At 38.1% G+C, this 25,146-nt stretch overlaps 1 protein-coding gene across 1 annotated transcript in view; it reads right to left on the bottom strand.

Moving 5' to 3' along the window:
* The window catches only part of KYNU (kynureninase), a 57,363-nt gene that overhangs the window by 18,418 nt on the left and 13,799 nt on the right, over nucleotides 1–25,146 (bottom strand). Inside the window, exons 4-10 of the mRNA XM_061354355.1 lie at nucleotides 21,939–22,021; nucleotides 15,906–15,967; nucleotides 14,451–14,522; nucleotides 12,972–13,046; nucleotides 11,469–11,615; nucleotides 5,670–5,768; nucleotides 4,841–4,914 (exon numbers count right to left, since the gene is read on the bottom strand). Coding sequence (XP_061210339.1) covers nucleotides 4,841–4,914; nucleotides 5,670–5,768; nucleotides 11,469–11,615; nucleotides 12,972–13,046; nucleotides 14,451–14,522; nucleotides 15,906–15,967; nucleotides 21,939–22,021 — 612 coding nt within the window. The remainder of the gene's footprint in view (nucleotides 1–4,840; nucleotides 4,915–5,669; nucleotides 5,769–11,468; nucleotides 11,616–12,971; nucleotides 13,047–14,450; nucleotides 14,523–15,905; nucleotides 15,968–21,938; nucleotides 22,022–25,146) is intronic.

Raw genomic sequence — 25,146 nt, 5'->3', positions numbered from 1 at the left:
TGTCCATGAAGAAAGTGTCAGAAGATACCTTGTGTTTCTCAGAGCTAATCTGAACTAGTTATAGTTACTTTTTTTGTTTCTTGTTCTTTGATACTTTTTTTATCCTATAGTAAAAGCAAACATGCTCTATGGACATCGGCTGCTTTCTGCACATACAGCATTTCTGCACATCACACAAACATTTAATTTTTAAACTCCACCTGGTTCTAGTGTATGCTAAAGTTAAGTCTTGATAAATCCTTTAATTTTAAACACTAGACTCTGTACAATTTTCATTTAATCCTCTGCCAAGGCTTATCTATTATTCTGCTGACTGCTTAACATACATTTATTTCCCTTTCATCTTTTTAAATTGTGCTTTACTTCTTACAGGGATTTGACTAGGACTTTTTTTATTTCTCCTATCTCAGGACTTTGCATGCTTGTCCCCTCCCACCCCTTATCCCATATTGACAGCACAGTTGAACTCACTGCACATTTACAACGCTGCTGTGAACAACTGACTTCTCTACCTACTACCCTAGGTACTCACAAACATTCACATTTCATTATAGCAAAACTAATTGGTAGATTTTAGTTATCCTTCTTTTTATAAATAGAGAAATTGAGAAATTAGGAGAAAAAAGGGAGAAGGGGGGACACCACTGTCATGGTTTAAACCCAGCAGCAATTCAGCCATGCAGGCCTAACTCACCCCCCTCCCTTCATCCCCCCACTCCCGGAGGGATGAGGAGGAGAATTGAAAGAATGCAACTCCCATGGGTTGAGATAGGAACAGTCCAGTAACTAAGGTACAACACAAACCACTGCTGCTATCACCAATAGTAATAATGATAACGGAAATGACAAGGGAAGAGAATACAACCACTCACCACCCACCGACCAACACCCAGCCCAGCCCTGGCAGTGATCTAGCCCTTCCGGGTAACTGCCCCTAGTTCTACATCCTGGGCATGACGTGCTGTGGTATGGAATACCCCTTTGGTCATTTTGGGTCAGGTGTCCTGTCCCTGCTTCCTCCCAGCTTCCCCTCCTCCCTGGCAGAGCATGAGGCTCACAAAGTCCTTGGTCAGACTAAACATGACTTAGCAACAACTAAAAACATCGGTGTTATCAGTGCTGTTCCCAGGCCAAAAGTCAAAACCACAGCACTGTACCAGCTACTAAGAAGGAGAAAAATGACTGCTACTGGTGATCCCTGGACAACCACACACACCAAAACAAACAAAGGAACAAACAGACAAAACCCCACATAACTGCATTCTGTGGAATCTTGGTGGCCCAGGCTTAACCTGCACTGACTGAACAGTTTCATTAGTGTTTCATAACTCTGCTCTGTCCAGGTCTTTTTTTATCTGAAACCTTTTCATAAAGAAATCACTTTAGCACAATTAGGCAGAAATATATTGCACTGTGATATATAGAGCAGGTATTAAAAAAGCTATTTGAGTATTAAAACAGACTCCAAAGGAGGTGAGATCATGCAAGAATAAGGATATATTGGATGCATATATGTCAGACTGATTCAGGTTTACTGCTCTAGGAAGAAATGGGACTAGCAAAGGACTATGCAACATACTTGGGTGCAGATGTTAATTAGGATGGTTACAACATGTAACTTTTAGACCCATGGCCCTTCCAGTGACTTAGAGAACTATCCCTCGCATGCTGCTTTTGGCTGGGATAGAGTTAATTTTCTTTATAGTAGCTGGTATGAGGTAACTGTTATGTGCAGTGGGGCTCTGCTTTCTTGGAGATGGCTGATCACCTGCCTGCCCATGGGAAGTGGTGAATGGATTCCGTATTTTGTTTGCTTATGCATGTGTGGCTTTTGATTGACTTTATAAACTGTCTTTATCTCAACCCATGAGTTTTTACACTTTCACTCTTCCTATTCTTTCTCACATCCTACTGCAGGGGAGTGAGTGAGCAGCTATGTGGGGCTTAGTTGCTGGATGGAGTTAAACCATGACACGCAGGTAAGATAGGGACTGCATGTTGGTCTTTTCAGTGTCACAAAACAAGTTTGTATTGCCCATAACCTCCATCTGCCAGCCATTAGACTGAAGGACCAAACCTTGCTTTTAGGCATAAATCATTTCCAAGCTAGTGAATTACCAATTTCTTCGACTCTTGTGGGAAGCTTTGCACATCCGTTAAGAAGAAGAGCAGGACTGGTATTTCCTTTTGTCTCCTGGGACATGGTATAGTATTACTGAATAATACCAGATTTGGGTTGTTTAAGTTTGCAGTTAGACTGACACAACCTCTTCAGACTCAAAACACAAAGCAGTTTTGGCATGTCCCTCAGTACCCAATGGTAAGGCTATTAAACTAATAATTTTTTTCTCAAGTTGCATTTTAAAAAATAGCAGCAATAAATAAGTGTTTTGTTGTCCAGGAAGCAGGCTCAGGATGGAGGAGCAACTGGAGAGGAATCCAGTTTTTGAAACCAGGCATATCTACAGTGTGAATGCCTATTTCCTTACACTGCTCTTACTATGAAGCCCTTGGGCATAAATAAGAGCATTCTCATAAAAATAAGTAATTTAAAATAAAATACATACATGCCTTTGGTGATGGGCTTTGGGGTTGAAATTAGAATTTCAGATTGAGTTGTTTACTTTTCAGTAAGCACCCAAGTCCTTTTTGCCCCAGACTCATTCAGTAGCAGGCAAAGACACTTGGCAAATGTCCTGGGTCTGTCACTCTGATTAAGGTTAGAACATATATTTTTATATTGGCATACAATACACTAGTTTGCTATGAAAAATAGCTACCGATAAAAACATGAAGGATGAGATAAAGAAATCTATATAGGTGGGTAAAGCGACTTGCACAATATCGGCTAAGAGTTAAAAACATTATTTCAGAGAGTTTAAATGACAAAATGGTTTCAGCTGGATTGGAATTTAATTAGCCACTTGTGTGGGCTGAGATGCAAAGAAACATGTTTGATGCTTTTGCTTTAGAATGAAGTCATCTGGCCACTGGGTGTCATCCTTGATTCAGATGACAGCCAAAGACTTTTTAGATGCAACATAAAACCTGCAACTTCAGAGCAGTTAAATTCCACTCTATTTGATTGTACAACATATAGCAAATTGCTCTGCATTTAAATCAGCTATAAAATTGAATACTTTGACACAGACAAATTCTCCTTTGTCTCACTGCCTTATTTGGAGACCTGAAACGGCTGGTTGATGCATAAAAGAAAGAAAAGTAATGCATATTTACTACAAACAATTTGAAGAATGATTATCAAATCTCGGGAAATATGAAAAAAAGAAAACAAATAATGCAAAGAGTCTATGCAGGAAGTTTGGAATTATAATCTTAATTGGGCTCCAGGCTAAAAAACCTATTTCATATGGGCAACTATTTAAGACATTCAGTATCCAGATTCAGTGCACAATTTAATGGCTGTGTATGAAGAAGCTTGTACATGAATAAGTAATTTAAGCTCTTACCTACAGTACCCTCACAAAAGTTGCAAAATTTCACCAAGGAGTCAAAAAGACTCAGAGTCCTTGAGATTTGCTTCATACTTCCTACTGCTGTTGTGATTTCTAGCTGGCCCACATTGTTTCACTGCTCAGCAATCTTCCCAGTGCCCACAACCAGGACCCAGAGGTGTGGACACAGGAGCAATGCCCACACCTGGCAAAAAGGGAAGCAGGAAAAGAAAAAAAAAACAAAACAAACCCCCAAAACAACACAAACAAACAAAATCCACAATGCCTTTCCAGAAGAAGCATCCAGATATTTGAAATATTTTGCCAGTGTTCACATATGAGGATCAAATCAATTTACAACAGATCGTATGTCATTGTAATGAGTTTTCTGTTATGGGTGACTAAGAAGAACTTATCAGCATTATTTCATTATCTCCTGGGAGTCTAGACAGTCTGAAACCAGCACATAGTATAGTGAAGTTTTTCATTGTAACATTATTTCTCTCTGTAACCTGATTTAGTTTGCTTTCTTCAAGCTAAAATAAAAGTAAGAGCCAGCAATTTCTTCAAGCACTATAGACAGAAAGAAATGTTTATATTTGTCAGTGCATTAGAAGCATTAATCCTACTGTTCTTCATATACATACGTAAAGCGCAGTCATACAACATTTTAAATAATGGGGGGGGGGGGACGGGGGACGGGTGTTAATGCAACTAACCTCAGCTGACAGCACAGCTTTTCATGGATTATGCAGTCTTTGAGAACACATATCTCTATGTACTGCTTCCTAGCTTTACCAGTAGATACAATTTTAATGAAAACATGCCAGTATTAAAGAGCTATTAGACACAGAGTTGAAATTGTCTTCGATTTTGTTCACCAGGAAAAGACTTCCATAAATTTTAAAAATCCATTTTTAAAAGAAGATGTTAAATATTCTCTTTACATTAAACAGTCTCATAGGTGTGATTTAGGTTACTTGGGTTTCGTATTATAAGCATTCTCATTTATGATTATACTTAGGTTAGAACTGTTAGCAGACTTCAAGAAGGAAATGCACTTAAGGTGTGAACGCATACATTAACAACTTCAAAATGTACTGAAATTAACATAAAACAACCCATCTGAGGTAACAAAGTCAGATAAATTATCTAAGCCTGTACTACCCTTTTCATTACTAGAATAAGTCAGTAAAAAAATACTACTCCAATGACATTTTTTGAAACAGGAAATTTCTTCTTCATATGCATACATATCTGCATACACACATAGATACAATTACGAACCCTTACACCTTTTCGCTTTTAAGTCTGAACTCAAAGGGAAGATATTTTTCCATTTGAACTTCACAACATCTTTTCTTTGGGTATAGAAAAATACTTACACTGGTTTAATACTTCGGGAATGCTTCTCATGAATGTAGGCACCAGCAATGCCACCTGCTCCAGAATTTAAATACTGCAAAGAATAAATCAACATGTACACTTCATGCTCATTAGCTGTAAAGTATAGCTTTACTTCCCTCTCCCTACTTTATAAAACAGACCAATTTTAACATTTCTAGTGTTTTTTAACTGGAGATCTTAGCATTTGTCTCAAAGTGCTGATGTACTTGAAAGCAGATATATTTTTTCAGATTAGTCCTAAAAATATCTTTCTTGGCTTACGTATGATAGTTGAAGTCTAACAGACAAAAGGTTAGAAAATTGAAGTATGGCTGAAACAGTCCCATGCCAAAACACATATAGCAGTCATCAAACAATTCATCTGACTGTGTCTGTTGGTTCTTAAGCTCAGGAGAAGTCAAAGGAACTAAAGATACCTTGTTTTATCATCTGGAATTAAGTTTAGACAAGAGTGCTCTCTTATTTAAGGACTACTTAAGAGAAGCTTATAGCCACAAGACTTTCTCTGCATGACAAATAAAAGAAATGCCCCTGATACTGTGACTGGAGACCAGTGTGCTTCAGAGCAGATGTTTAACCACCACTAGCATCCATCTCACATCCACGAGACCCTGAAGGTCGTTGATACTGTTATCTTTTGGACATCTCATAACAAACTCAGTTTCCACATCCCCACTGGGACTGGTTCAAACATGTATCCAAGTCTTGATTAACAGCTAAGGTGCAGTTCTTATTCATCTGACCTGTTTGCTGACCCATCATAAGTGACATTATGGAAAACAGGCTCAAACAGTGAATCTATTTTACCTTGTAGGAGCACCAGCATGCAAAGTCTACTCCCCAGTCATGCAAATGAAGCTCTACATTCCCAACAGCATGAGCCAGGTCAAATCCAACAAAGCAGCCCTGCAGAAAAGATTAGTAATATGCTACTTATCAAAATAATCATCACTATAAGACTTTTTTGAAAAAAAAAAAAATCTTTAGAGCTTTACTTGCTCCCTATGAACTCCCATCTGTTTTGAGTTATTACTAGAAACAAATTTCTATACCACAGGTATCTGTAGAAACCATGAACTGTTTAGCACGCTTGTCTTCAGGAAGGATTGGATGTGGCTTAGATTCCTAAATCTTTTCTCATGCAGTAAAGTGGAATCACTTGAAATAAGTATTCAGAACAATTTCAGACTGTTGCATGGCATGACAAGCTCTAGGCAGAGACAAAATATTAATGTGTATAATGATACCAATGTTCATTAAAATTACATTCTACTATGTACTTGTACTTAAAGACTCCCTGATATTTAAACTGTGAGGATCTTGCTCTTTGGGAATCCAAATGGGTGAGATGCAAAACATTGACCTTAAGCACTTCTGTACTTTTCCCTAAAATGTTACAAAACATCCTGTCATTTCTCTGAAAACTGTTGTATTTGAAACGACCACAATTTGCATAGGGGATTGGGGAGAAAAAAAAAATAATCTATCTCTCTCTATATATATATGTGGTCGTTATATATATATATATATATATATATGTATATACACAGAGAGAGAGAGAAAAGGACCGCAAGACGTACCTCAAAAAGTAGCAGTTTTGCACACAAAATAACCACTGGATGGCAGTATTTTTAAACGAAAAAGTTCTTTGAAGCTTTGCTATTTATTTAAGCACCGAAAAATAAAATTGCCTTTTGTGCCAGGACTACAAATTAAATGCTATTTTGCATTTTGCTTTTAAAACACAAACAGCTTGCTTGCAAGCAGCATGGCAGGACTAAGTGTGAGAGCACAGACTGCAGAAAAATTCATGTCCAATAATAAACCAAAGGATTTTAAGAATCTCTTGCTGTTTCTTGCACAAAGGGAGCCTTAGCTAAATTATTTAATCAGTTCTTTTGTATATTTAATCTTCTGTATAAACTAGATAACAATTTGAATGAAGCAGCATTTTAAGAAGATGTGACACACTAATTCTAATGGAGGTATTGGTGAAGTTATCAGCTTGAGAAGTCACTCCAAAATGATGGGAAGAAAACTCACTGCTATGGCAGTTTCATGGTCTAAACATTGGAATCAAAGTTCAAATAAATAGCCTAGCCTTCACAGCCTTGGTGGCTTGTCTTCATAGGGACACACACACAAGTGAGTTAAGATAAATAACTGAAATGGTGAAGCTAATGCAGAGAAGCTGAAGCACTGAATGCTCATAGGAATGCTCTTAGAGATAAAATAGCCTTGGTTCAGCTACAGCAAACTAAAGACAATCTTCTAGAGAACAAGAAGATTTTTGTAGGCTTTTAGGGAATTAACTTCAAAATTTCAGTTGATTGGATTTAAACATTTACAGGTATTACTTTTATCTGTAAACTCAACATGCACAAACTTTCTTGGGCACTGACACTGGCTGGAGGAGACCAGCTTGCACCCACACCATGGGCTTATACCCCTCAAACAGGAGAGCCAACAACATACCACCATCTTCCTGAACCTCTTTAACTGCTCCCCAGCACTTTGAAATTGGTTGGTAAATCTTACTGGACACTATTTAACTCACTAATAAAGCATAGACTGAAAATCTGGGTTCATTGCTGGCAGGTTTCCTGCATCATCTCAGAAACACTCACTTGTACCATTTCATTCAAGTCATCATCTGTAAGTTGGGTCGTGCTGGCTTGATTTCCCTGGTAGGTGTCTGGCACTAATGTCACACAAACAGCAAATGTTTAGCCACACAGATTGCACGGAAAAAGTAAAACAAACTGAAACAGCTCTCCCTGCACAAGCCACGCAGAACAAGGACTGCGTGGGAGTGTTGCTTCCCCAGACTAAGGGGAAAACAGAGCTTTCCATCTGCTCTGGGCAAAGAGGAGGACATACGTTCTCCCCTACATCTTCTGTTTTTATTCTAACATCTAAAAGTCATTTCTGCAAAGTGTCTGGGTAGCTGCTGATAACCAGCAGGTAACAACTCAGCATGGACAATGACATTTGGAGAGCGGGAGAGAAATGACAGTTTCAGACCAGCAAAGCTGGGACATTTAGAAAGAGAGACAGGAAAATAAATTAAGATGAAGGATCTTAAAGCTATTCCTACTGGGACTCAAGAGATTAAAATACTTTACATATGGTACAGAGAGAGTGGAAAGTACAATATAACTTATGAAATTAAAATTGTATTTGAAAGGTAGAGTCTCCTAAAAGTCAGCCATTTCTCCACTTGTAGAACAAAATGGCTCAACCCCTCCCATTCTCTAGAGAAAGCTCAGAAGAATGAAACAAGGCAAACTGTTACACCCTCTTCAGCCTGCTGATGAGTTTCTTGCACAATACATAGTAGTTTTGATTTATCTGAGAGACCTAAGATGGAAAAATAGCCTGAGGTAATTTTTCAAGCTTAATTTAGTTCATTTAATATTTAATGACTTAATGAAGCTGTCTATGTGCAGAGCTTTCACTCTGGGAGGAATCTTAATGCACGCAGAGAACTTAGGAAATTGGCTTAAAAAATGTAAAAGGAAATCAGTAACTTAATTCATAAATGATTGACCTCAAGCATTCTAGGACTTTTTCCAGACCTCTGAGCTTGCAGCTCAAATCTCTAGTCAAGCCATGATAGGCCACAACACTGCAGGATTTTATTTCAAATGTGCATTAAAAGAATTATTAAGACTATCTGCGTAGGACTTTTCACTCTGCTGTACTGTCTGACAAGTGTTTTTTTTTTTCCCCTCCTCTTCTCAAATGACATTCCACTCTGTATTCTCCACTTCTGACTTTCTTGCTTGTCAGCTCCCCCCAAGCTATTTTCTGTTCAGAAGCACAGCATCATTCACAAACAGGAAGGAGAGCCTTGCATTTCTGCTATGAACATGACTTCTTTGGCTTATCCTCTCTTAACACACATTTTAAAGGACTTCCAACCTTTCTGTGATAATGTATTATGTATAAGACAATCCAGAAGCTCTTGAAGGAGATACAGTATTTAAGTCTATGCACGTACTGTCCTGAAAGTACATCATCAATCTGGCAACAGGAACTAGTTGGATGCCACTGAACAGAAACAGCCTATACACATTACATAGATGATAATGATTCTGGTTTACCAGCTATTTGGTTTGGTTTGTTTTTTGTTGATTTGGTCTTCCTGTTATTGTGTTGGTGTTTTTCTACCCCCTAATCCAATGGTGGCTCTAACATCATCTCTGACCTGGGGAAAGAGGAGAGAAGCTAATTGCTTCTGAAGATCCAGCATTTGGGGACTTTTGGTAACCAGAAGACCTGAGACCAAGAGAAGTAGCAGAATAGAGGAATACCTCTATCAACATTAAAACAGAAAACTCTTCATGAAACCCTGACTCTGCTCAAGTTCAAGTAAATATTTGCCATATGCAGATATTCAAGGGTGGTGTAGCAGCATGTTACATAGTGGTTTTATATAAACACATAAACATCACTTAACCCAGGGGGCAGAATCGGCAAGGGCATTGAGCTGAGCCTATCTGACAGTATGGAAATAAAAACAGGGCTGGCTCATACTTTTCAAGCCTTATGGGTACTCAAACACTTCTTCAGGCTGAATTATTTTTTCTTTTTAAATACACTAATGTCATTATAGGTCATGAACCTGCCCGCATCCCAGTCCTACATATTCTAACCACAAAGAAGATGGCAAATACTTTCTTTTTCTTTTTTTTTTTTTCCATTTCTTAAAAATCTCTGGAAGAAGAGATTCACTTCTACATTATGGCATTTCTAACAGGCAGTCAGGTGGAAATGGACATTTGACATCTACCTGTGCCTGCTGGAGTACTGAAATGCTGTCAGAAGTTGCTCTACTCTTCAGTAACATGACACAGACTATAAATGTGCAGTGGTTTTGTGTATATTCATGTGGAAGCATTTGCCCCTGAGTTAATAGTATTATTTGTATTGCTTTATAGAAATTTTAAGTTTTCTGCAACAATAATATAAACATCAAACCCACTTTCACTCGAGATAATAAACTGTGAGTGACTACTCTTCTCCCAGAACACAGGTTCTCAACCATTTTAGGATAGTTTATTGCCTTCAGTGAAACTGCAACACTTCCACTTATCCAAGCACGTGTCCCACAGTCCAGAGAGCAACTTTAGTTAAGCAGTAAAGTGATAGGCTTTTCACAGAATATTCATATTTACAGTAGAGAAGAAAGATTTTTCTCTCAGACACCTTTCAGACACATCACAGCAGATTTCAGGGAAAAAATCACTGTAGGCACATAGGCGTTGGCGGCTGAACTAAAGCTTTGCTGCCACCAGGAGTGAGAGAGAACAGAGCAGTGGGTGGCATCATCCTATTAATAACCTGTATTCCCTTTCATACATTTTAGCATAGTCTTTTGATTATTTGTGGTCAGCAAAATACTGAATGACCCTCAAGAAAAACACCATGAAGGTGCTTTTTGAGTTGCATGGAGCTAATACACAGACCCATTTGCCCCTGCAGCTGATTCCCCTCCATTTCTGTTTTTCCCTTGGTTTTCTGCATCCATGTCATAAGTCAGTCTTGTTTTGTTCTGGGTTAAGGAACAATTTTGTTGCCAGGTGCTGCTCTGTGAGAACATTCCCTTTTTATGTCCCATAGGCCCTGCACTACCTCTCACACCTGCTTTGCTCTCTCAGGGGAGACTTTACCACCAGTTTCCAGCATCATAAGTTACTCCCTGACCTCCAGAAAAGTTTCCACTGACAAACCTACAGCAACAGAAAATGTATAGCCTGTTGTGAGCCAGGAACTTCTCCACGCAGTTAAAACATCAAATATAAATAGTTAGCTGGTTTGCCAAAATCCAGTAATACTAAGTCCTTGAATGGTTTAACCTTTTATGAGATAAAGGTGCATCCAGTAGAAGATTGCCCCTAAGGAAAGTCTGGTGACCTCCTGTTGATAAAAAGACTTAATTAAAAAACATTTTCTCTTGGATTCCTAAGGCAATAGAGATGGTTAAAGAAGTTTTACAGCTATGTCCATAGAACACACTGCCTCCAAGCTCAGAAGGCTGAGTCATCATTAAAATACAGCTGTCTTAAAACATGGATGTGCCCCATGTTGTGCCTGCCTCCAGAAAACTGATCAGCTGAGTCCAAACACTGCTGACTCCATTGGGAGTTCACCTCCCACACACTGGGGGAAAAAACTGCCACAGCAAAGCTGCAGGAAAGGAGGAAAATAATGAAAGTCTGCAAAAAAAAAAAAAAAAAAAAAAAAAGGAAATCTAACACAAACTAACAACAAGAGATTAGAGCTGTGATTACCTCCTCCTCCTTCTCCCCTGAACCTCCTGAAATTCTATCCTTCAATAAAAGTCCAATAGAAGTTAATAGTAATGAATTATCTCTCCATATTGTTTAAGTAATTCCAGCAAGATTGTTCTCACAGGACTATTTCTTCATGCAGCACACAACCCCCATAGGATCTGGGCACAAACTGCTTTTACTTTTTATCAGAGCCCCACAAGTTTCTGCATATACTCCATTTTGTACCAGAAAAAGTAGAAATTATAAATATTTCACAGAAAAATTTTCTAAAATTGGTGTTAAAAGGATGAGTCTGGAACAACCTTACCTTTTCTTGGCCAGCCTTCGTTATTTGGCGGATGTCAAAAAACTGTCCCGTGTAGTACTGCACCCCACTGAAGAGAATGACAGCAATAGAGCCCCCTTCCTTCTCAATTACAGCAAGGATATCTTCAGTCCTCAGGGTCTCCTCTCCCTAAAACAAAGTTAAAGCACACATTTTATATCAACTCTGGCATAATAAAACTGTCATTTCTTACTTCATAATTTATATTTTACCATGAGCTGTGCTGCTTGCATAAGGAGACCAAAAGCAAATCTTTAGTATAGTAATGATATACAAAGGTAGTTCTATGAAATATATGAAGTAGCCTGTAAGCTAGCCACCTCAAGAAAAAAAAAGAAATCATTAGCAAACGTATCTTGAAAGTGCCAGTTAAAAACAAAAGTCTATTCACTTCATATTCTAGCATGCTTCGTACTCCGTAATATTTCAGACAGTTTTAGTTTACAGTAAAAAAAGCCTGGGTAAAAATAGCCTACATAATGATTTTTATGTGGCAGCTGAAATTTGTGACAGCCACAAGACTTTAAAGTTTTCTATCAGTTTCACGTTGTACTTTTCTGATAAACTTTGTATCCCACAGGAAGCTATTATAAATATGACATTTTTATTTTAAAAACAGTAAGTCTCACATCATCAAAAGTATAAAAATCCCCAAACCTGGGGTCATTAAATATAGAGGGAAAAAAAAAAAAAAAAAAAAAGCTACCTCAGTCTTGATCTATTTTTAGGAAAATTACTGCCTCATCCTCCTCCTATCTTCCTAGCAAGGAATCATGTAAAACATAGCACCACCTAGGGATCAATTAAGCAGTGAAACTCTAGAATTAAATTAGACGTGTTACTGAAAAGAGTTTGGACAAGATTGTTGAATTGAAAGTAGCTGTTATTATCTCAACAATCTTTGCAGATCTATCAAGTAGTCAGGAGTGGGCTCTTCACCCACAAGATGACGCAGATTTCAGAAGCAAAAGGTCACTATTGGTTGATAGTAAGGTGGCAAAGTTCCCGATACTAAAAAGCAAAGGAAGGCAGTCTTTCAAATTAATCTGAATAACACATTACTCATAGCAGACCTTTCCCTTAGCCTATGCTGATACAGACACAGTGTTGTTTGTGTTATGGCAATCTTTTACCTTTGAGCATTAAAAGGACAAGAGCGTTTCTCAATTAGCTACTATATTTTTCAGTTGTCTCAGGATGCCATCAGTTTTTGCAAACAGAAAAATAAGCTATAATTTATTATTTTTTTTGTTCAAGGAAAATTAACTAGTTGAATCAGACAATTATAAAATGTGTTCTAAAACAAAAAAATATACACAGAAAGAGACTACATGATTCAGAAATTTTACCTAAATGCATTAGTAGAAACAAATTAATACTTCCACAGGCTGATACTAGAATATTTGAGAATATATGACTACACTCTCATGAAACATGCTTTTGCCCATTGTGACAGCAAGTAGAACCGACATATTTCTCACCAACCTCCCGTGGATGCATCATGAGCATGCATTTCTCCACATCAAGTCCATGAAATTGAAGTTGAGACTCAACAGCATACTGAAAGAGATTTCCATGCAGGAACATTAGTGCAAGTATGTGATAAAAGAACTAAAAGAAAAATGGACAGACACCTCAGAACTTCAGAGAAGGGATTCAGATTCCTTGTTTTTCACTAAAATTAACACTTGAAAGTCTAACCCAACTCCACTGAAAGCTTCGTAGTTTTGGTTTGAAAAAGATCAGAATTCAATTTACATCATCAGACAACAAGGCCAGAGTAAAAAACTAAGCCCTACAGCATAAGTTCAGAATGAGGGTGGAAATATGGTGGAGGATGTGCTTCACCAGATGCCAGCAAGTAAAGCCTGATGCATAAGAGCCAAGGAGAAGACTGAACATCTCCTCTCCAGGGGCAGGGGCCCTGGGTAGCTACTTGGCTTGGTAGCACATGCTACATCCCAGCCTGTCACATATGCACTGCTCTCAATGCAAATGAGGTTTGGCCAGCACATACGTGCTGTGCCATGCTATCCTCATGTCTTCAATTTGCTGCATAGCTAGGAGGAAATGAGAGCTCTAAATTCCCAAGCTATTTTGAAAATACTATCCACTGATTTTATCAATAAATAATTGTTCTGGAGATCTCATTAAAATCAATGAATAATGGTATAAAATATTTCAAAATTACATGACAGGAACTGAAGTGACAGCAGTTGCATAGGTGACTACTGAGGTGCCATAGAAATTTAAGCAAATGGATTCCAAATGTACAAATTGCCTGAAACAAATGTGGCATTGATATGAACATTACTTAGAATGAAGGTAATTTAAGGTTTATACATCTGTGCCATCATCTTCATTACAAATAAACCTGTTAGTAGCTTGAGTCATTTTTATCACACCTTAGAGACCAAATTTATTATTAATTTCCATGGGTTTATGGTATTGATGATGAAATAGCAGTGGGCCACAAAACCAAAGATTAATTTGCTCTAAGCTGTTGTGCACAGGCTATTGTCTTCTATTTTATAGCAGAAAAATTATGTTTGAACTAGTAATCTAAAGTGCTACGAACAAATGTTTCCATTTCTGTCTGGGGATATCTAAGTGTTAATGTTGTGAGTTTGTATTGATTTGGCTCCATAAAATAAAGCAGCAACAAGAATTAATAAAAAATTTACAACTTCAGTTGATTTAGCCTATTAGTTTGTTCAATGTCTTTAAAAAGACTAATAAATCAATGTACCCATTCAGTCTTCTCCTCTTGTAACATATTTTATTTGAACAAAAGGAATAAAGCTACAATCTGTAAAATATGCTGAGCTCAAAAGCTCCTGACAGATTTTTTTATTGTAATGTTACTTGGACAAGGTGAGCTAATAAATATTCAAATCAGGCTACTGATATTCTTTAGAAAAATATGATTAATAATACAAATATGGTGAAATATTAATTTCTTACATGGTCAGAGGGAAATGCTCTGCCTTCTAGAAGAATTTTATAGCGTCTTGGAGTAGGCTTGAAGAAAGATAGCTGTTAAAAATTAAAAAAAAAAAATGTTGAAATGTACCTAAGCAGAGATAAGAAAGACTCTCCCAGCATATAAATCAGTAAAGACTGGCTTACTTTCATGCAGACTACAGAAAATTCCCCAGAAGTTACAAATATTTCTTTGTCCATATAACATTCATCAAAGTAGGAAAACGCCATAATACTGCATTTCACATATCCATAACAACAGCCACAAAAATCCAGCAGTGAAAACTTGCACTTACAGGAATTGATGGCAAAGCATTGACTGCATCCAGGGAAGCTGGGATTTCACCCAGCACCATCCCACAGACATACCCAGCTGAAGAGTAAAAAACAGTGCAGAAGGATTTCCAGTCCTCCCCTAAAGCATTAGTTATCAAACCATCCCATCCTCTGAAACAAGACTGACCAAAGGACTAAGCCTTCTGCAAAGACCTCGTCTCAGCACCTTTAGGTGAATGGTTTTCCATCTCAGTCCTTCACATGAAGGCAAGCTGAGATTGCCACTATGCTGAGAGGACGAGGAGAAGGCTTACAAGCCCCCCTGTTCCTGCTGGCAGTGGTTTCACATAGCTCAGCACAAGCTTTGTACTCAAGCCATCTGGCATCAAGCTGGCATGAGTCTGGCTGCATTACACTAATTCAGGGCAGAGTAGCCAGGTAAATTGGCTTGGTACTGCTTAGTACTAGTCCTGCTTCAGGGCTCTTAATTTAACAAAGGTCAGAGACATTACAAAGGAGCATATCCTAGCAATAAATATTTTTGCGTGAACCACACAAAATGAAACCTCATGTCTTCGCTAAATTGAATCAAATCTTTGGAAATACTACAGAATGAGACAGGCTGTCTGTAGCCACAGAGACAATGCATAAGGAAGCTACATTTATGGTCACTATGTTATAAAAATCAAACCCAAATTGTAGGCATATATAAACCAGCATAACTCAAAATGCCATCGCATGTGTGTAACTGCATTGTAAGCGTGACTGATACTACAGCTTTGTCTTGCTCACACTTGAGATATTGTTTCTTAAACTGAAAATTGGTATGAAAATTAAATTTGATGTTATTTGTAAAATTTCTTTAATATCATCTCCTTCCTGAGGATGACATGCAGCATATGAAAGAACAACTCAGACTTGCCCTGCAGAGTCCTTGAAAATATTTTCATGTCCAGCTTTTCTGCTTAATAGTAAGTGGAGACAGGTCTTGCACAAGACAAAACATCATTCAAGATACAACTCTTGAGGCTTAAGAAAAGTTAGGCTATCATCCAGTGCTGTATTTTTGAGGTCCTCAGGAAACATTCTGCTTACTTGCACAAGGAAAGGAAAAAAGAATACTTGCCAACACGACATGAAATACACATCTCAAAGACATACCATCAGGAGGTGCAAGTTAACAGTTAGACCATTCATTAAGGCTACTTCCTGTCTTTTGGCCCCTGAAATAATAAAAAGGGAAAAAAAATGGTTGGGGGGTTTTCTTCATAATTTCAGAGAAGTCTAGTACAGTGTTAAGAAAGCAGAAGTATGTTTTCAGTCAATGTCTCTCTAAAGACTGGAAAGCAAACAAATGTTTAAGGTGTCATCGCAGTAAAAAAAAAATTCTTGTATGACTCACTACACAACACTGTCAGGAAAATATTTCTTTTTTCAGGTCAGCCACAGAAAACAAAAAACAATGACGTGTTTCCATTTCCCAGCAAACCACTGGAGAATTTATTATCATTAATATCTCAAACAAAAATCAGGTCAGAAGACTATATAAAGCAAGACTTGCAGACTTATTTATTGTCATAAGTTTATTAGTAAAAGCAAGTCAGAAAACATATTGAGACAACCATCTATTCTAAGTGGTTCATGTAATGTGAAGCTAAATCTCATACCTAATTAAAAAAATAAAGCAAAATTTGTCTATTGAACATAACAGACCATTATTATTGTTGCAACCTAGCAAGAAGCCATACCCCCATACATCCAAGGAAGCTAATAACAGATGCCTTTTGGCTACAGCTAATCACAGGCAGAGCTAATGGAGTAACAACTAATTGTTATTACAAAGTATTTAGTAACAAATTCTCAGACCCTTATCAGCCACTAGTGAAAGATTTTAGGTAGAAAAAAGGACTGAATGTTAGGCAGGGCATCACGGACAAATGGATAAAATCAACTCCTCTTTCCTTCTGTTTTGCCTGGTATCTGTTGTTGAAAAGCAGTAATTCACCTTTGACACAAATCAGTGCTCTGAGGATCTTTTTCAGCTGGAAAACGGGCTCATGCACCTTGCCCTACTTATTGCCCCAGCAGTAGAGTTCAAAGGTGGAAAGAGGCTGGAGACAAGAGGATGAAGACAAGTGTAAGCAGATGGGGAGGGTAGCAGCCACTCTTGAGATCAATAAAGAGGAAAAGGAAGCATGATGTTGGGGTAAAAAAGGCAAAGGGAGCCACAAGAAATGGAAAGGCAAATCCTGGGTTTCTCCTGTCCCTGCCTTGGAGGACACACAAGGTCCCAGCCATCAAGGGGGAAAGGCAGCAAAAGCACCAAGATACTCCCACCATATCGCAGAGCTTAGGTTCATGGAGTTATTACTTGTTAGCCTAGGAAAAAAGTCATAATCATGGGCTGAACTCATTACAAGCAAATATAGCCAAAGAACATGAAAATCTGAAATCAAGAAGAGTTTATTCATAAATCAGTTCCAAGCAGGTCCCAGCTTCTGCCATCACGGGAAAAACTGAGAATGATTCTGACTAAGGTATTAAAGGGCTTTCTTTTTTTTTTTTTGTGTTGCTGAAATCTCCAAGTATTCGACAGAAAGATTTCTCAACAGCTGTTAGTGACTCCAGAAGACCTGTCCAGGGGATGAATCAGGAAGAAAAAGAGATGTCGTGAATAAGTTCCCTCCTTCAGATAGCAGGAACATCATCAGGTTTGTTGGAAGAAGTATAGTTAGAACTAGTTCTTCATATGAAAAAATAAGTTCTTCTCGTCATCTAAACTCTTCTCCTTTGTTTTCTTTTCTTCCCTGTGACAGCACTGCATCTGCAGGCTCCATGCTGCTCAAAGAGGTCACCTTGTGGCTGATCTATTGCAAATATAGAAGACAGCTAGAGAGAGTGATTGCAACTCAAAACAGTATTATTTGCAATCTTAATATTTCTATGAAACTCTTGAGGCTGAAAAAAGGGATAGCATCAAGAAATGGTTCTTAGTTCTCCCTCTGTTCCTTCCATGAAATCCGTGGCTTTCATACCAAATTCTGCACAAGCAATTCTCTGCCTGCTGTACTGTTTCTGTATAAAGCAAATGGTTAATCTGCAAATCACTTTTAGCTACATGCTAGCGTCTCAAATTAAATATGACACTACATTTGTCATGTAAGTCTTGGTCTTCCATAAATTATATATTTATTAAAAGTTTTCCATTATTGAATTTCATGCCCACAAAACAAACCTCATCCGTGTCATTGGAAAACCGTTATCCTCTATAACCTGCACTGCATTTCAGAAAACAACCTTTTTATGATCCAATTAACCTATTACAATATTCAAAGACCCAGCACACAAGAGACAAAATTATGTTTGCTTTCTTTATTTCCTAACTGTATACAGTATCTCCAAGCCAGGCTAAAACCTGTATGTTCTGCTTGATAAATCTCCTCTTTAATAAAAGGAAGCAGCATTTGCAAAGTACAGCTTCAGAGACAATTATGATTGTGTTAGGCAGACACTGCCATCCTTCTTCTCTCTGGATGCAGTGGGAGCCTGAACCTCACCAGAGTAAGTAAAATGCATTTTGTCAAATGACTGTAAAAATGCTAAAGGCTCCAATTCTGAAAACATTTTGGTTATTGCAAATAAACCAGATCACTCAAAGTCACTACAAATCTGCCTACCATTCAGTCTTCCCTCAACAGAGACCTGCTCAAGCTCATTGTACAGCAGCAGCCATACAGTAATTTTGTTCCATCAGAAGGTGATCCTGTCAAGGTTGCAATGTTTTAATAAAGTCTGCTAGGAGAAGCTGAGATTACCATCACTGTGCTGTGCCACTCAGTGTGAGCACAGAAAAAAAGCTTTGGCCTCCACTGACCTTGACTCTGCATTTCACAATGTATTTACTACTGTAACTTTCACTGAACAACCAAATGTGACTGCACTTAATAAGCAATGTGTTATAGCACTATAAACCATTAAATGAACAAAGATTTTTTACAGTCTTTAGTCCATTCCTGAATAAATACCACCAAATAATTTTTACTTACTACAAGTACTTAGAGTGAGAAATGACAATTTTTACTCCTCCTCCATAACATATTAAACACTGAATAAAAAACAGGGCAAAATTCTCTTTATGTTCTTACATAAAGATCACTAAAAAAGGAAATTCAGAAGTCACTCAACTTATACATGCATAGTATTACACCTTGGGGGTAAACAGTACTTAATCATAAATACCGCATTGGAAGAAAGCATTTTAATATAATATTGTTCCTGCATTCCTTCTCTTAGCCGTTTCACTATTTCCTAAAATTTTAAAATTCAGAATTTATTCCAATGTATCCATTATTTGGGAAATATTAATTCATTTGCATACTAAGAATCACTCATCAAACTCCTGAAAAAAAAAAAAAAAAAGGAATATTATGTAAATGGAACCCTGCTGGAATGCAAATCTGAGGGCCAGATTTAAATCCAAACCACATTTTATAGCTCAATTAAACAAAGCCCCAAAAATCCTGGAGAATAAAATTCAAACCAATAATGATGACACACCCTTTACTTTTCAGGAAAGCAATGAGACTATGAAACATTTCCCAGTAAAAAAAATTTAAAAGCAAATTAGGTTAATGGTAGGGTGACTTCAGCCATAATTTTTATAAAAACTTTAAAATATTCATTTAAAAGAAACAAAATTATAATAAGGTCATTGTGATTTAAAAAGAAAAAAAAAAAAGCACCAGTGTCAACAGAATTTGGAAAAGAAAAGAAAAATAAGGAGACTGACAAGCAATTTGATGAAGTTTAAGCAAAGCTCTCATTTCCTTCTCCTTACACCCAGAATATGCCTCTATGCCTTTTAGTTAAAAAAATATTATAATACACACTGAGCTGACATCCTCTCCAAGACAGGTGGCTAAGGGAAAAAGAGGTCCAGCCTGACTCTGCTTTCTGCAGTGACTCTTAACCTAAAGCTAAGGCTAAACCGACCCCAGCACCTGCAGGTCAGTGTTTATCCTGCCCCAGCATCCTGTGGGGAGTTCCTGGGGGCACACATTTTGCAAACAGAACAGGGGCAAACATTCACAGAAGGTGTTGCAGAGAAGGATGATAACTCAGGTACTTCAAACTGCCCTTCAGGTTATCTTGGCTTTCTCTCCTGGTTACGTAAGAAGAATCGATGGTTTTACCTTGTTACTTTACTAATTTAGGTGCTTGAACGTATGTAGTGTTAGTGTGACTACTTTCCCATTCTATTAAGACATAAGAGAAATTCTCAGACCTCCATTTAACTAAATTCAAGGTTTCAATTTCAGAAGGCCTTATTATGCACCAGGCTAGCTGCATGACAAGTTACATTTCCCCACCTGCCCACAGCTTACCACTTATACTCTACCACAACAAGAACAGCCACTTGCCAGGAAAGATTGGTTTAACTAGAGAAATCCTCAAATCACCTGCATTCAGCATTTCAACACCCTCTATCCTTTTATATTCTCACATTTTTATGTTCTGTGTTAATGGATGAAAGTACTGAGCATGCCCTTGAGTGTAATGAAAGCAAGAAAAGTGTCCTGGTTTGGGCTGAGATAATTTTATTCCTAGTAGCTGGTACAGTCTGTGGTTTGGATTTAGTATGAGGATAATGTTGATAACACACCAATGTTTCAGTTGCTGTTGAGTAATCTTACCCAAATCAAGGACTTTCCAGTGTCCCATACTGTGACAGTGAGGAGGGGCACAGGAAGCCTGGAGGAAGCTCAGCCAGGACATCTGACCCAAACTAGCCAAAGGGGTATTCTGTACCACAGTATTCCACACTCCGTATAGAAAGTGAGGGGAGTTGGCCGGGAGCTGCTGATTGTTGCCAAGACACGGGCTAAGCATCGGACAGCGACTGGTGAGCAATTGTTTTGTGCACCACTTGTCTAGTAATGCGTGGTGTAGCCATGCTCATATTTGTGATATCTTAGTGCTGATGTCATGGATAGACCAACTACAACAATATTTTCTTATATTTATTCTGCTCCAACAATAAAGTCCTGTATTTTAGCTATTTGAAAATTTCATGAAGTCAGGAAGTGACTTCATTTATAAATATACAAAGTTGTCATGAAACATTCCTTAACGTCTCTGTTTCCAGTTGTACAGACCCCATTTGCTTGTCTTGAAGGAGAAAAACCATAACTTTGTCATTAAACACTTTTCTATAGTTGAAAGAAATTATGAGACAATATCCCATGCACAGTAGGTCAACTTAACAGTAATATTTTTCCTTAGTGACGGCACAAATGAACACATGATAATTCAGTTCTGACAGTCAGTATAGACAGTTGCCTTCGACAGCTAAATTTAAATACTGGCCAAATCTCTCTAAAATCTACTAACCTAGCCTTGACAAGAGCTCTAAGTGTTGGGGAGAAAAAGAGTCTGAGAGACACCCTGCCAAGATCATTTCTCTTCCCCATTCTCTCAGCAACAGCTCTGAAGGAAATTACAGTGAAAGATTATTTCAGCAACTACACACAGGTTAGAGTAAGAGGTGACGGAGGAAATTTGCATTCAGATGCACACAACTGCTTCTATGACTGCTGAATTCAACAAAAGTCTCCAGGGCTCCTTCTCGGCCTCTAGAATAACCAGAAGCATTTACTGACAAGGTCCTGCAGCACTGCAGACTCCTCAAGGGGTAGAGCAGGGTAATGAGTACTTACGAATAGCAGGTCCTGCCCCAATTATCTGCTTCATTGACATAAGCAACTCTCATATGAGACTGGATTTAGTGGTGGGGAAGGGAGGAAAAGCAGAGATTGTCTAGATATAAATAATTTTTCAAAGGTGAAAGTTCATTGGTTTACTTTTAGGAGAGCAACTGAGAATCTATAGTGCCAAGTGCCCTTGAAGAGGGCTTCATGTGTAGACAAAGTGGTTTATGATGCTCCAAAAACCCCTTTGCTGCATTTAGTTTCATGATATGCATATGCTCATATATTATCGCAAACTTTCATCTCTTAAATTGCTTGCAGTCATAAAGTGTTACTCCATGCACAAGGCACTCAGGAAAACTACTTTAAAACAATGGCATGCAAGGAACTACTTTCTGGTTACAGAGTTTCAGGACTTTCAGTCTGAAAAGAACCCAAATTGGTTTCCTTTTCCAGAGAAAGATTTTCTCCAGCAGTTCATACCTACCAACCAGTTCAGCCATCAGGTCCAGGATGCACTCATCTGCCAAAGCCCATGGACGCTGACCATTGAAATGGCCATGAACACCTCTGAAAAGGAAGAGGCAAATGATGAAAACATGCTCTGCATCAGTTCTAAGAAACACACCTGATTTTGAGACCCCACCTTTGGAGGAGGGAGGAGGAGGAGACTTACCTAAGCTGAGCACAGCACTTTCATCATGCCATTAAAGCTCTCAGGAAATGTAATTAATTTGCTGGTTTATGAGAAGTTTTTGGTTGCTTGAAAACTATTTTTGCCAAAAAAAATCCTCTAGAAATCCCCCAAAATTAAAGATGATAACTTTTTCACAAGTCCCCTTGAAGTTCCTGTGTGAGTACAAGATGACTTCAAGAACGGGCGTACCAGGAGAGGACATGGTGGTGCCCAGTGCAGTATGGCACCCTGCTAACCCCAGCTCACATAAACCACAGAGAGCAAAGATCACCCTGAAGTTACCCCACCTGCATTTCTACCTGAACATTGCATCATGCAGAGGATGGTAGGCTGGAATACTGCCTTACTCCAGATGGAGGTGTTTCTTGTCAGAAACAATTTCTGTCTTCCTGAATCTCCTGTCTGAACTCACCCTTCTGCATAAACCCACAGGTACTTAATGCATATGCAGGGAAGGACCTGCTCAAACAGAGCTGATTGCTAAGCCTTAGTGCTTATCTTCTCCCTGCCAAATTGTTCTAGATCTAAGTGTCCATAAAGCTTTTGAGTTTGACAGTGAGTGTCTAAAAACTTAATTCTGCAAATTGTTCCTGTCTACAGTGAATCACAAAGTCACCTTAAACCTGAATACATCACTACTCCAAAATGACAGACATGTACATGTGGTTCTGGATTAAGTGCTCTGAACTAATTTTTGGTTCAACTGTGACAGAGAAGTAAACTCCTAAGATAGTCATCATGCATATATAAATCAAAAGTTGTAAAGATTCTTGAACATGCAGGATGTAGCATACAGATTTAAATGCAAATGAAGGCAGATTGAGAAAAGTAATAATGCTGCTAATCCAGGGGAACACTGCTCTGGGCTCCTATCTCACACTGGATGATTTTTGTATTTGCTGAGCACCACAGGGTACTAGTGGAGTCAGAAATACCAGGCTGCATGCGGGTTGAGGCAAACCAAATATGAAGCAGTTTCAAAACAGGATCAAAACCAAGAAAAAACGGGGTAGAGAGCAAATAAGAATCTCTAAGAGCTGTGATAAGGGAAAACAAACAAACAAACCAACAAACAAACAAAATTCCTCCTCCTCCTCAAAAAAAAAAAAAAGGGGGGGGAAAAAACCCACAAACAAGTAATAAACCTTTTAAAGAAGAACAGGCCCACAATGTTCACTCAAAGTCATAAGAGGACATCTGGCAGATTAAGATATGAGAAAGGAGGGTGCATGAGACACTACCTCACGTTTAAAATATTGGTTTTCCCTATCCACCTTGTACTTTCCCTTCCCAGGTAGAATTTCATTCTGTCTCCCTCACAAATTACCTGAATATTTCAGTCAGACCCTTTCTTATTGACTAGGGTCTAATTCACACCTCCTAGGTTTCCAAAAGAACTGCAGTTCTAGTCCTAAAGAACAGAGGAACTGCTCCAAAAAGCACAATTTGTATCAGCCACTTCATACCTCTCATCCTTGCAAAATACCATTAGTTTAGGTCAGCAGCTGAAGAAGGGCACAGGTACAACTGAACAGCTCTTACAGATACAGAACTTCCCTATGTTCAAAAGGTCCAGCACCATACAGATGACCCTATGAGTCCAGCACCACACAGATGACAAGGAGGACACCAAACCCTAATATGGATAAGGTCACGGTACACTAGCTGTTTCTCCCTGTTTTAGAATTGCTCTCTGATGAGACTTTGATAGCAGAAAGCGGGCAGTATGAAACAGCACTCATTTACAAGAACATTACACAGATGAGGAATAAAGGGAGTACATGGGTAGGAGAGAAAATGTGGTAAGGGGCAGGATTAGTGCTAAAAGTTCCTCCCTTTTATAAGCTATAATACAGCTGCATTCCCTAAAGACAGTCATATATATCTCACAAACAGCAAGACGTTTATTGCTAATTTCCCTTCTTATCCTTAACTGTAATATAGCGATCAAGGGACTTGGGATAATACAGAATTTTAAATAAAAAAAAATTAAAAAAAAAAAAAAAAAAAAAAAAAAAAAAACCCACAAAGATTTTCTGTGGTTGCCAGCCCAAAGGGATCTGTATTTCTGAAAGAGGATACGAAACATAATGAGAAAAAGAAGCCCTAACTAGCTATGGGATTCTCTTTCATTAACGTTCTCTGTTTTTATAGCCATTAGTGTCCTTCTAATGGGAATTTACTAATGAAAGCTCATTTTACCAGCACACAGAATTAACAAAATTTCAGAACGAATTTCCAAGTTATTGTGAAAACAGATATGATATGTTGGCCATAAGAATATCTTATTTTAAGAAGAAAACATGCAAATTTAAGTGTATTGGAAGAAGGAAGAGGCAGCATTTATTGTTATTCATATTATTATTACAACACAGCTTACAGTCTGCCTCCCTCTTGATGGCCAATATAAATGCCAAGAGACAAAAATTATTGCAGCTAAACTGGTAGTTAAAGGCATATTCTTGGACACTTCTTTTATTTTAATCACATGAAACTCTGTAGACTTTGCTGACGGCACAATACATCATATTATACTTAGGTTGTAAAATTCTATTCTCTACCTCAGAGAATTTATATCTCTGTATATTATGCCACCCCTCTCTCAGCTCTGGTAGGCAATGGGGGTAATAATATTTAAGGACACAACTGCAGCACTTCTGGCATTCCCCTCAGACACGGACAGCCTATGTCTCACTTTGTTTTCACTGCACCCTAGGTAGCAAAAGAGATTTGAATCAAGGTACTCAAATTCATTAATACAAAATGTGGCACATCAAATCATAAAACTTCATACAAACAGAACTATTTCTTAAACTACTGTGACAGTTTTTCATTGTCCAAATTAATTTTTAGTCAGTTACCACATTTTTTTTTTTCAGTTTGGCAAGGAATCACTATGCCACATTTTACTCACTGTTGATTTAAAGCTCGCTAGGGGAGCTAGAAACACATTTTCTGATATGATCCCAAAGTTTCAAAGGTGGTGAGAAAAGGGATT

This window comes from Neopsephotus bourkii, unplaced genomic scaffold (assembly GCF_033783945.1).
Source record: "Neopsephotus bourkii isolate Nb327-2 ecotype Australia unplaced genomic scaffold, CSIRO-AGI_Nbou_v1 NB_730, whole genome shotgun sequence".
NCBI classification, from domain to species: Eukaryota; Metazoa; Chordata; class Aves; order Psittaciformes; family Psittacidae; genus Neopsephotus; species Neopsephotus bourkii.
The sequence above is the reverse complement of the archived record's forward strand: the minus strand, read 5'-3'. Positions and strand labels throughout refer to the sequence as shown.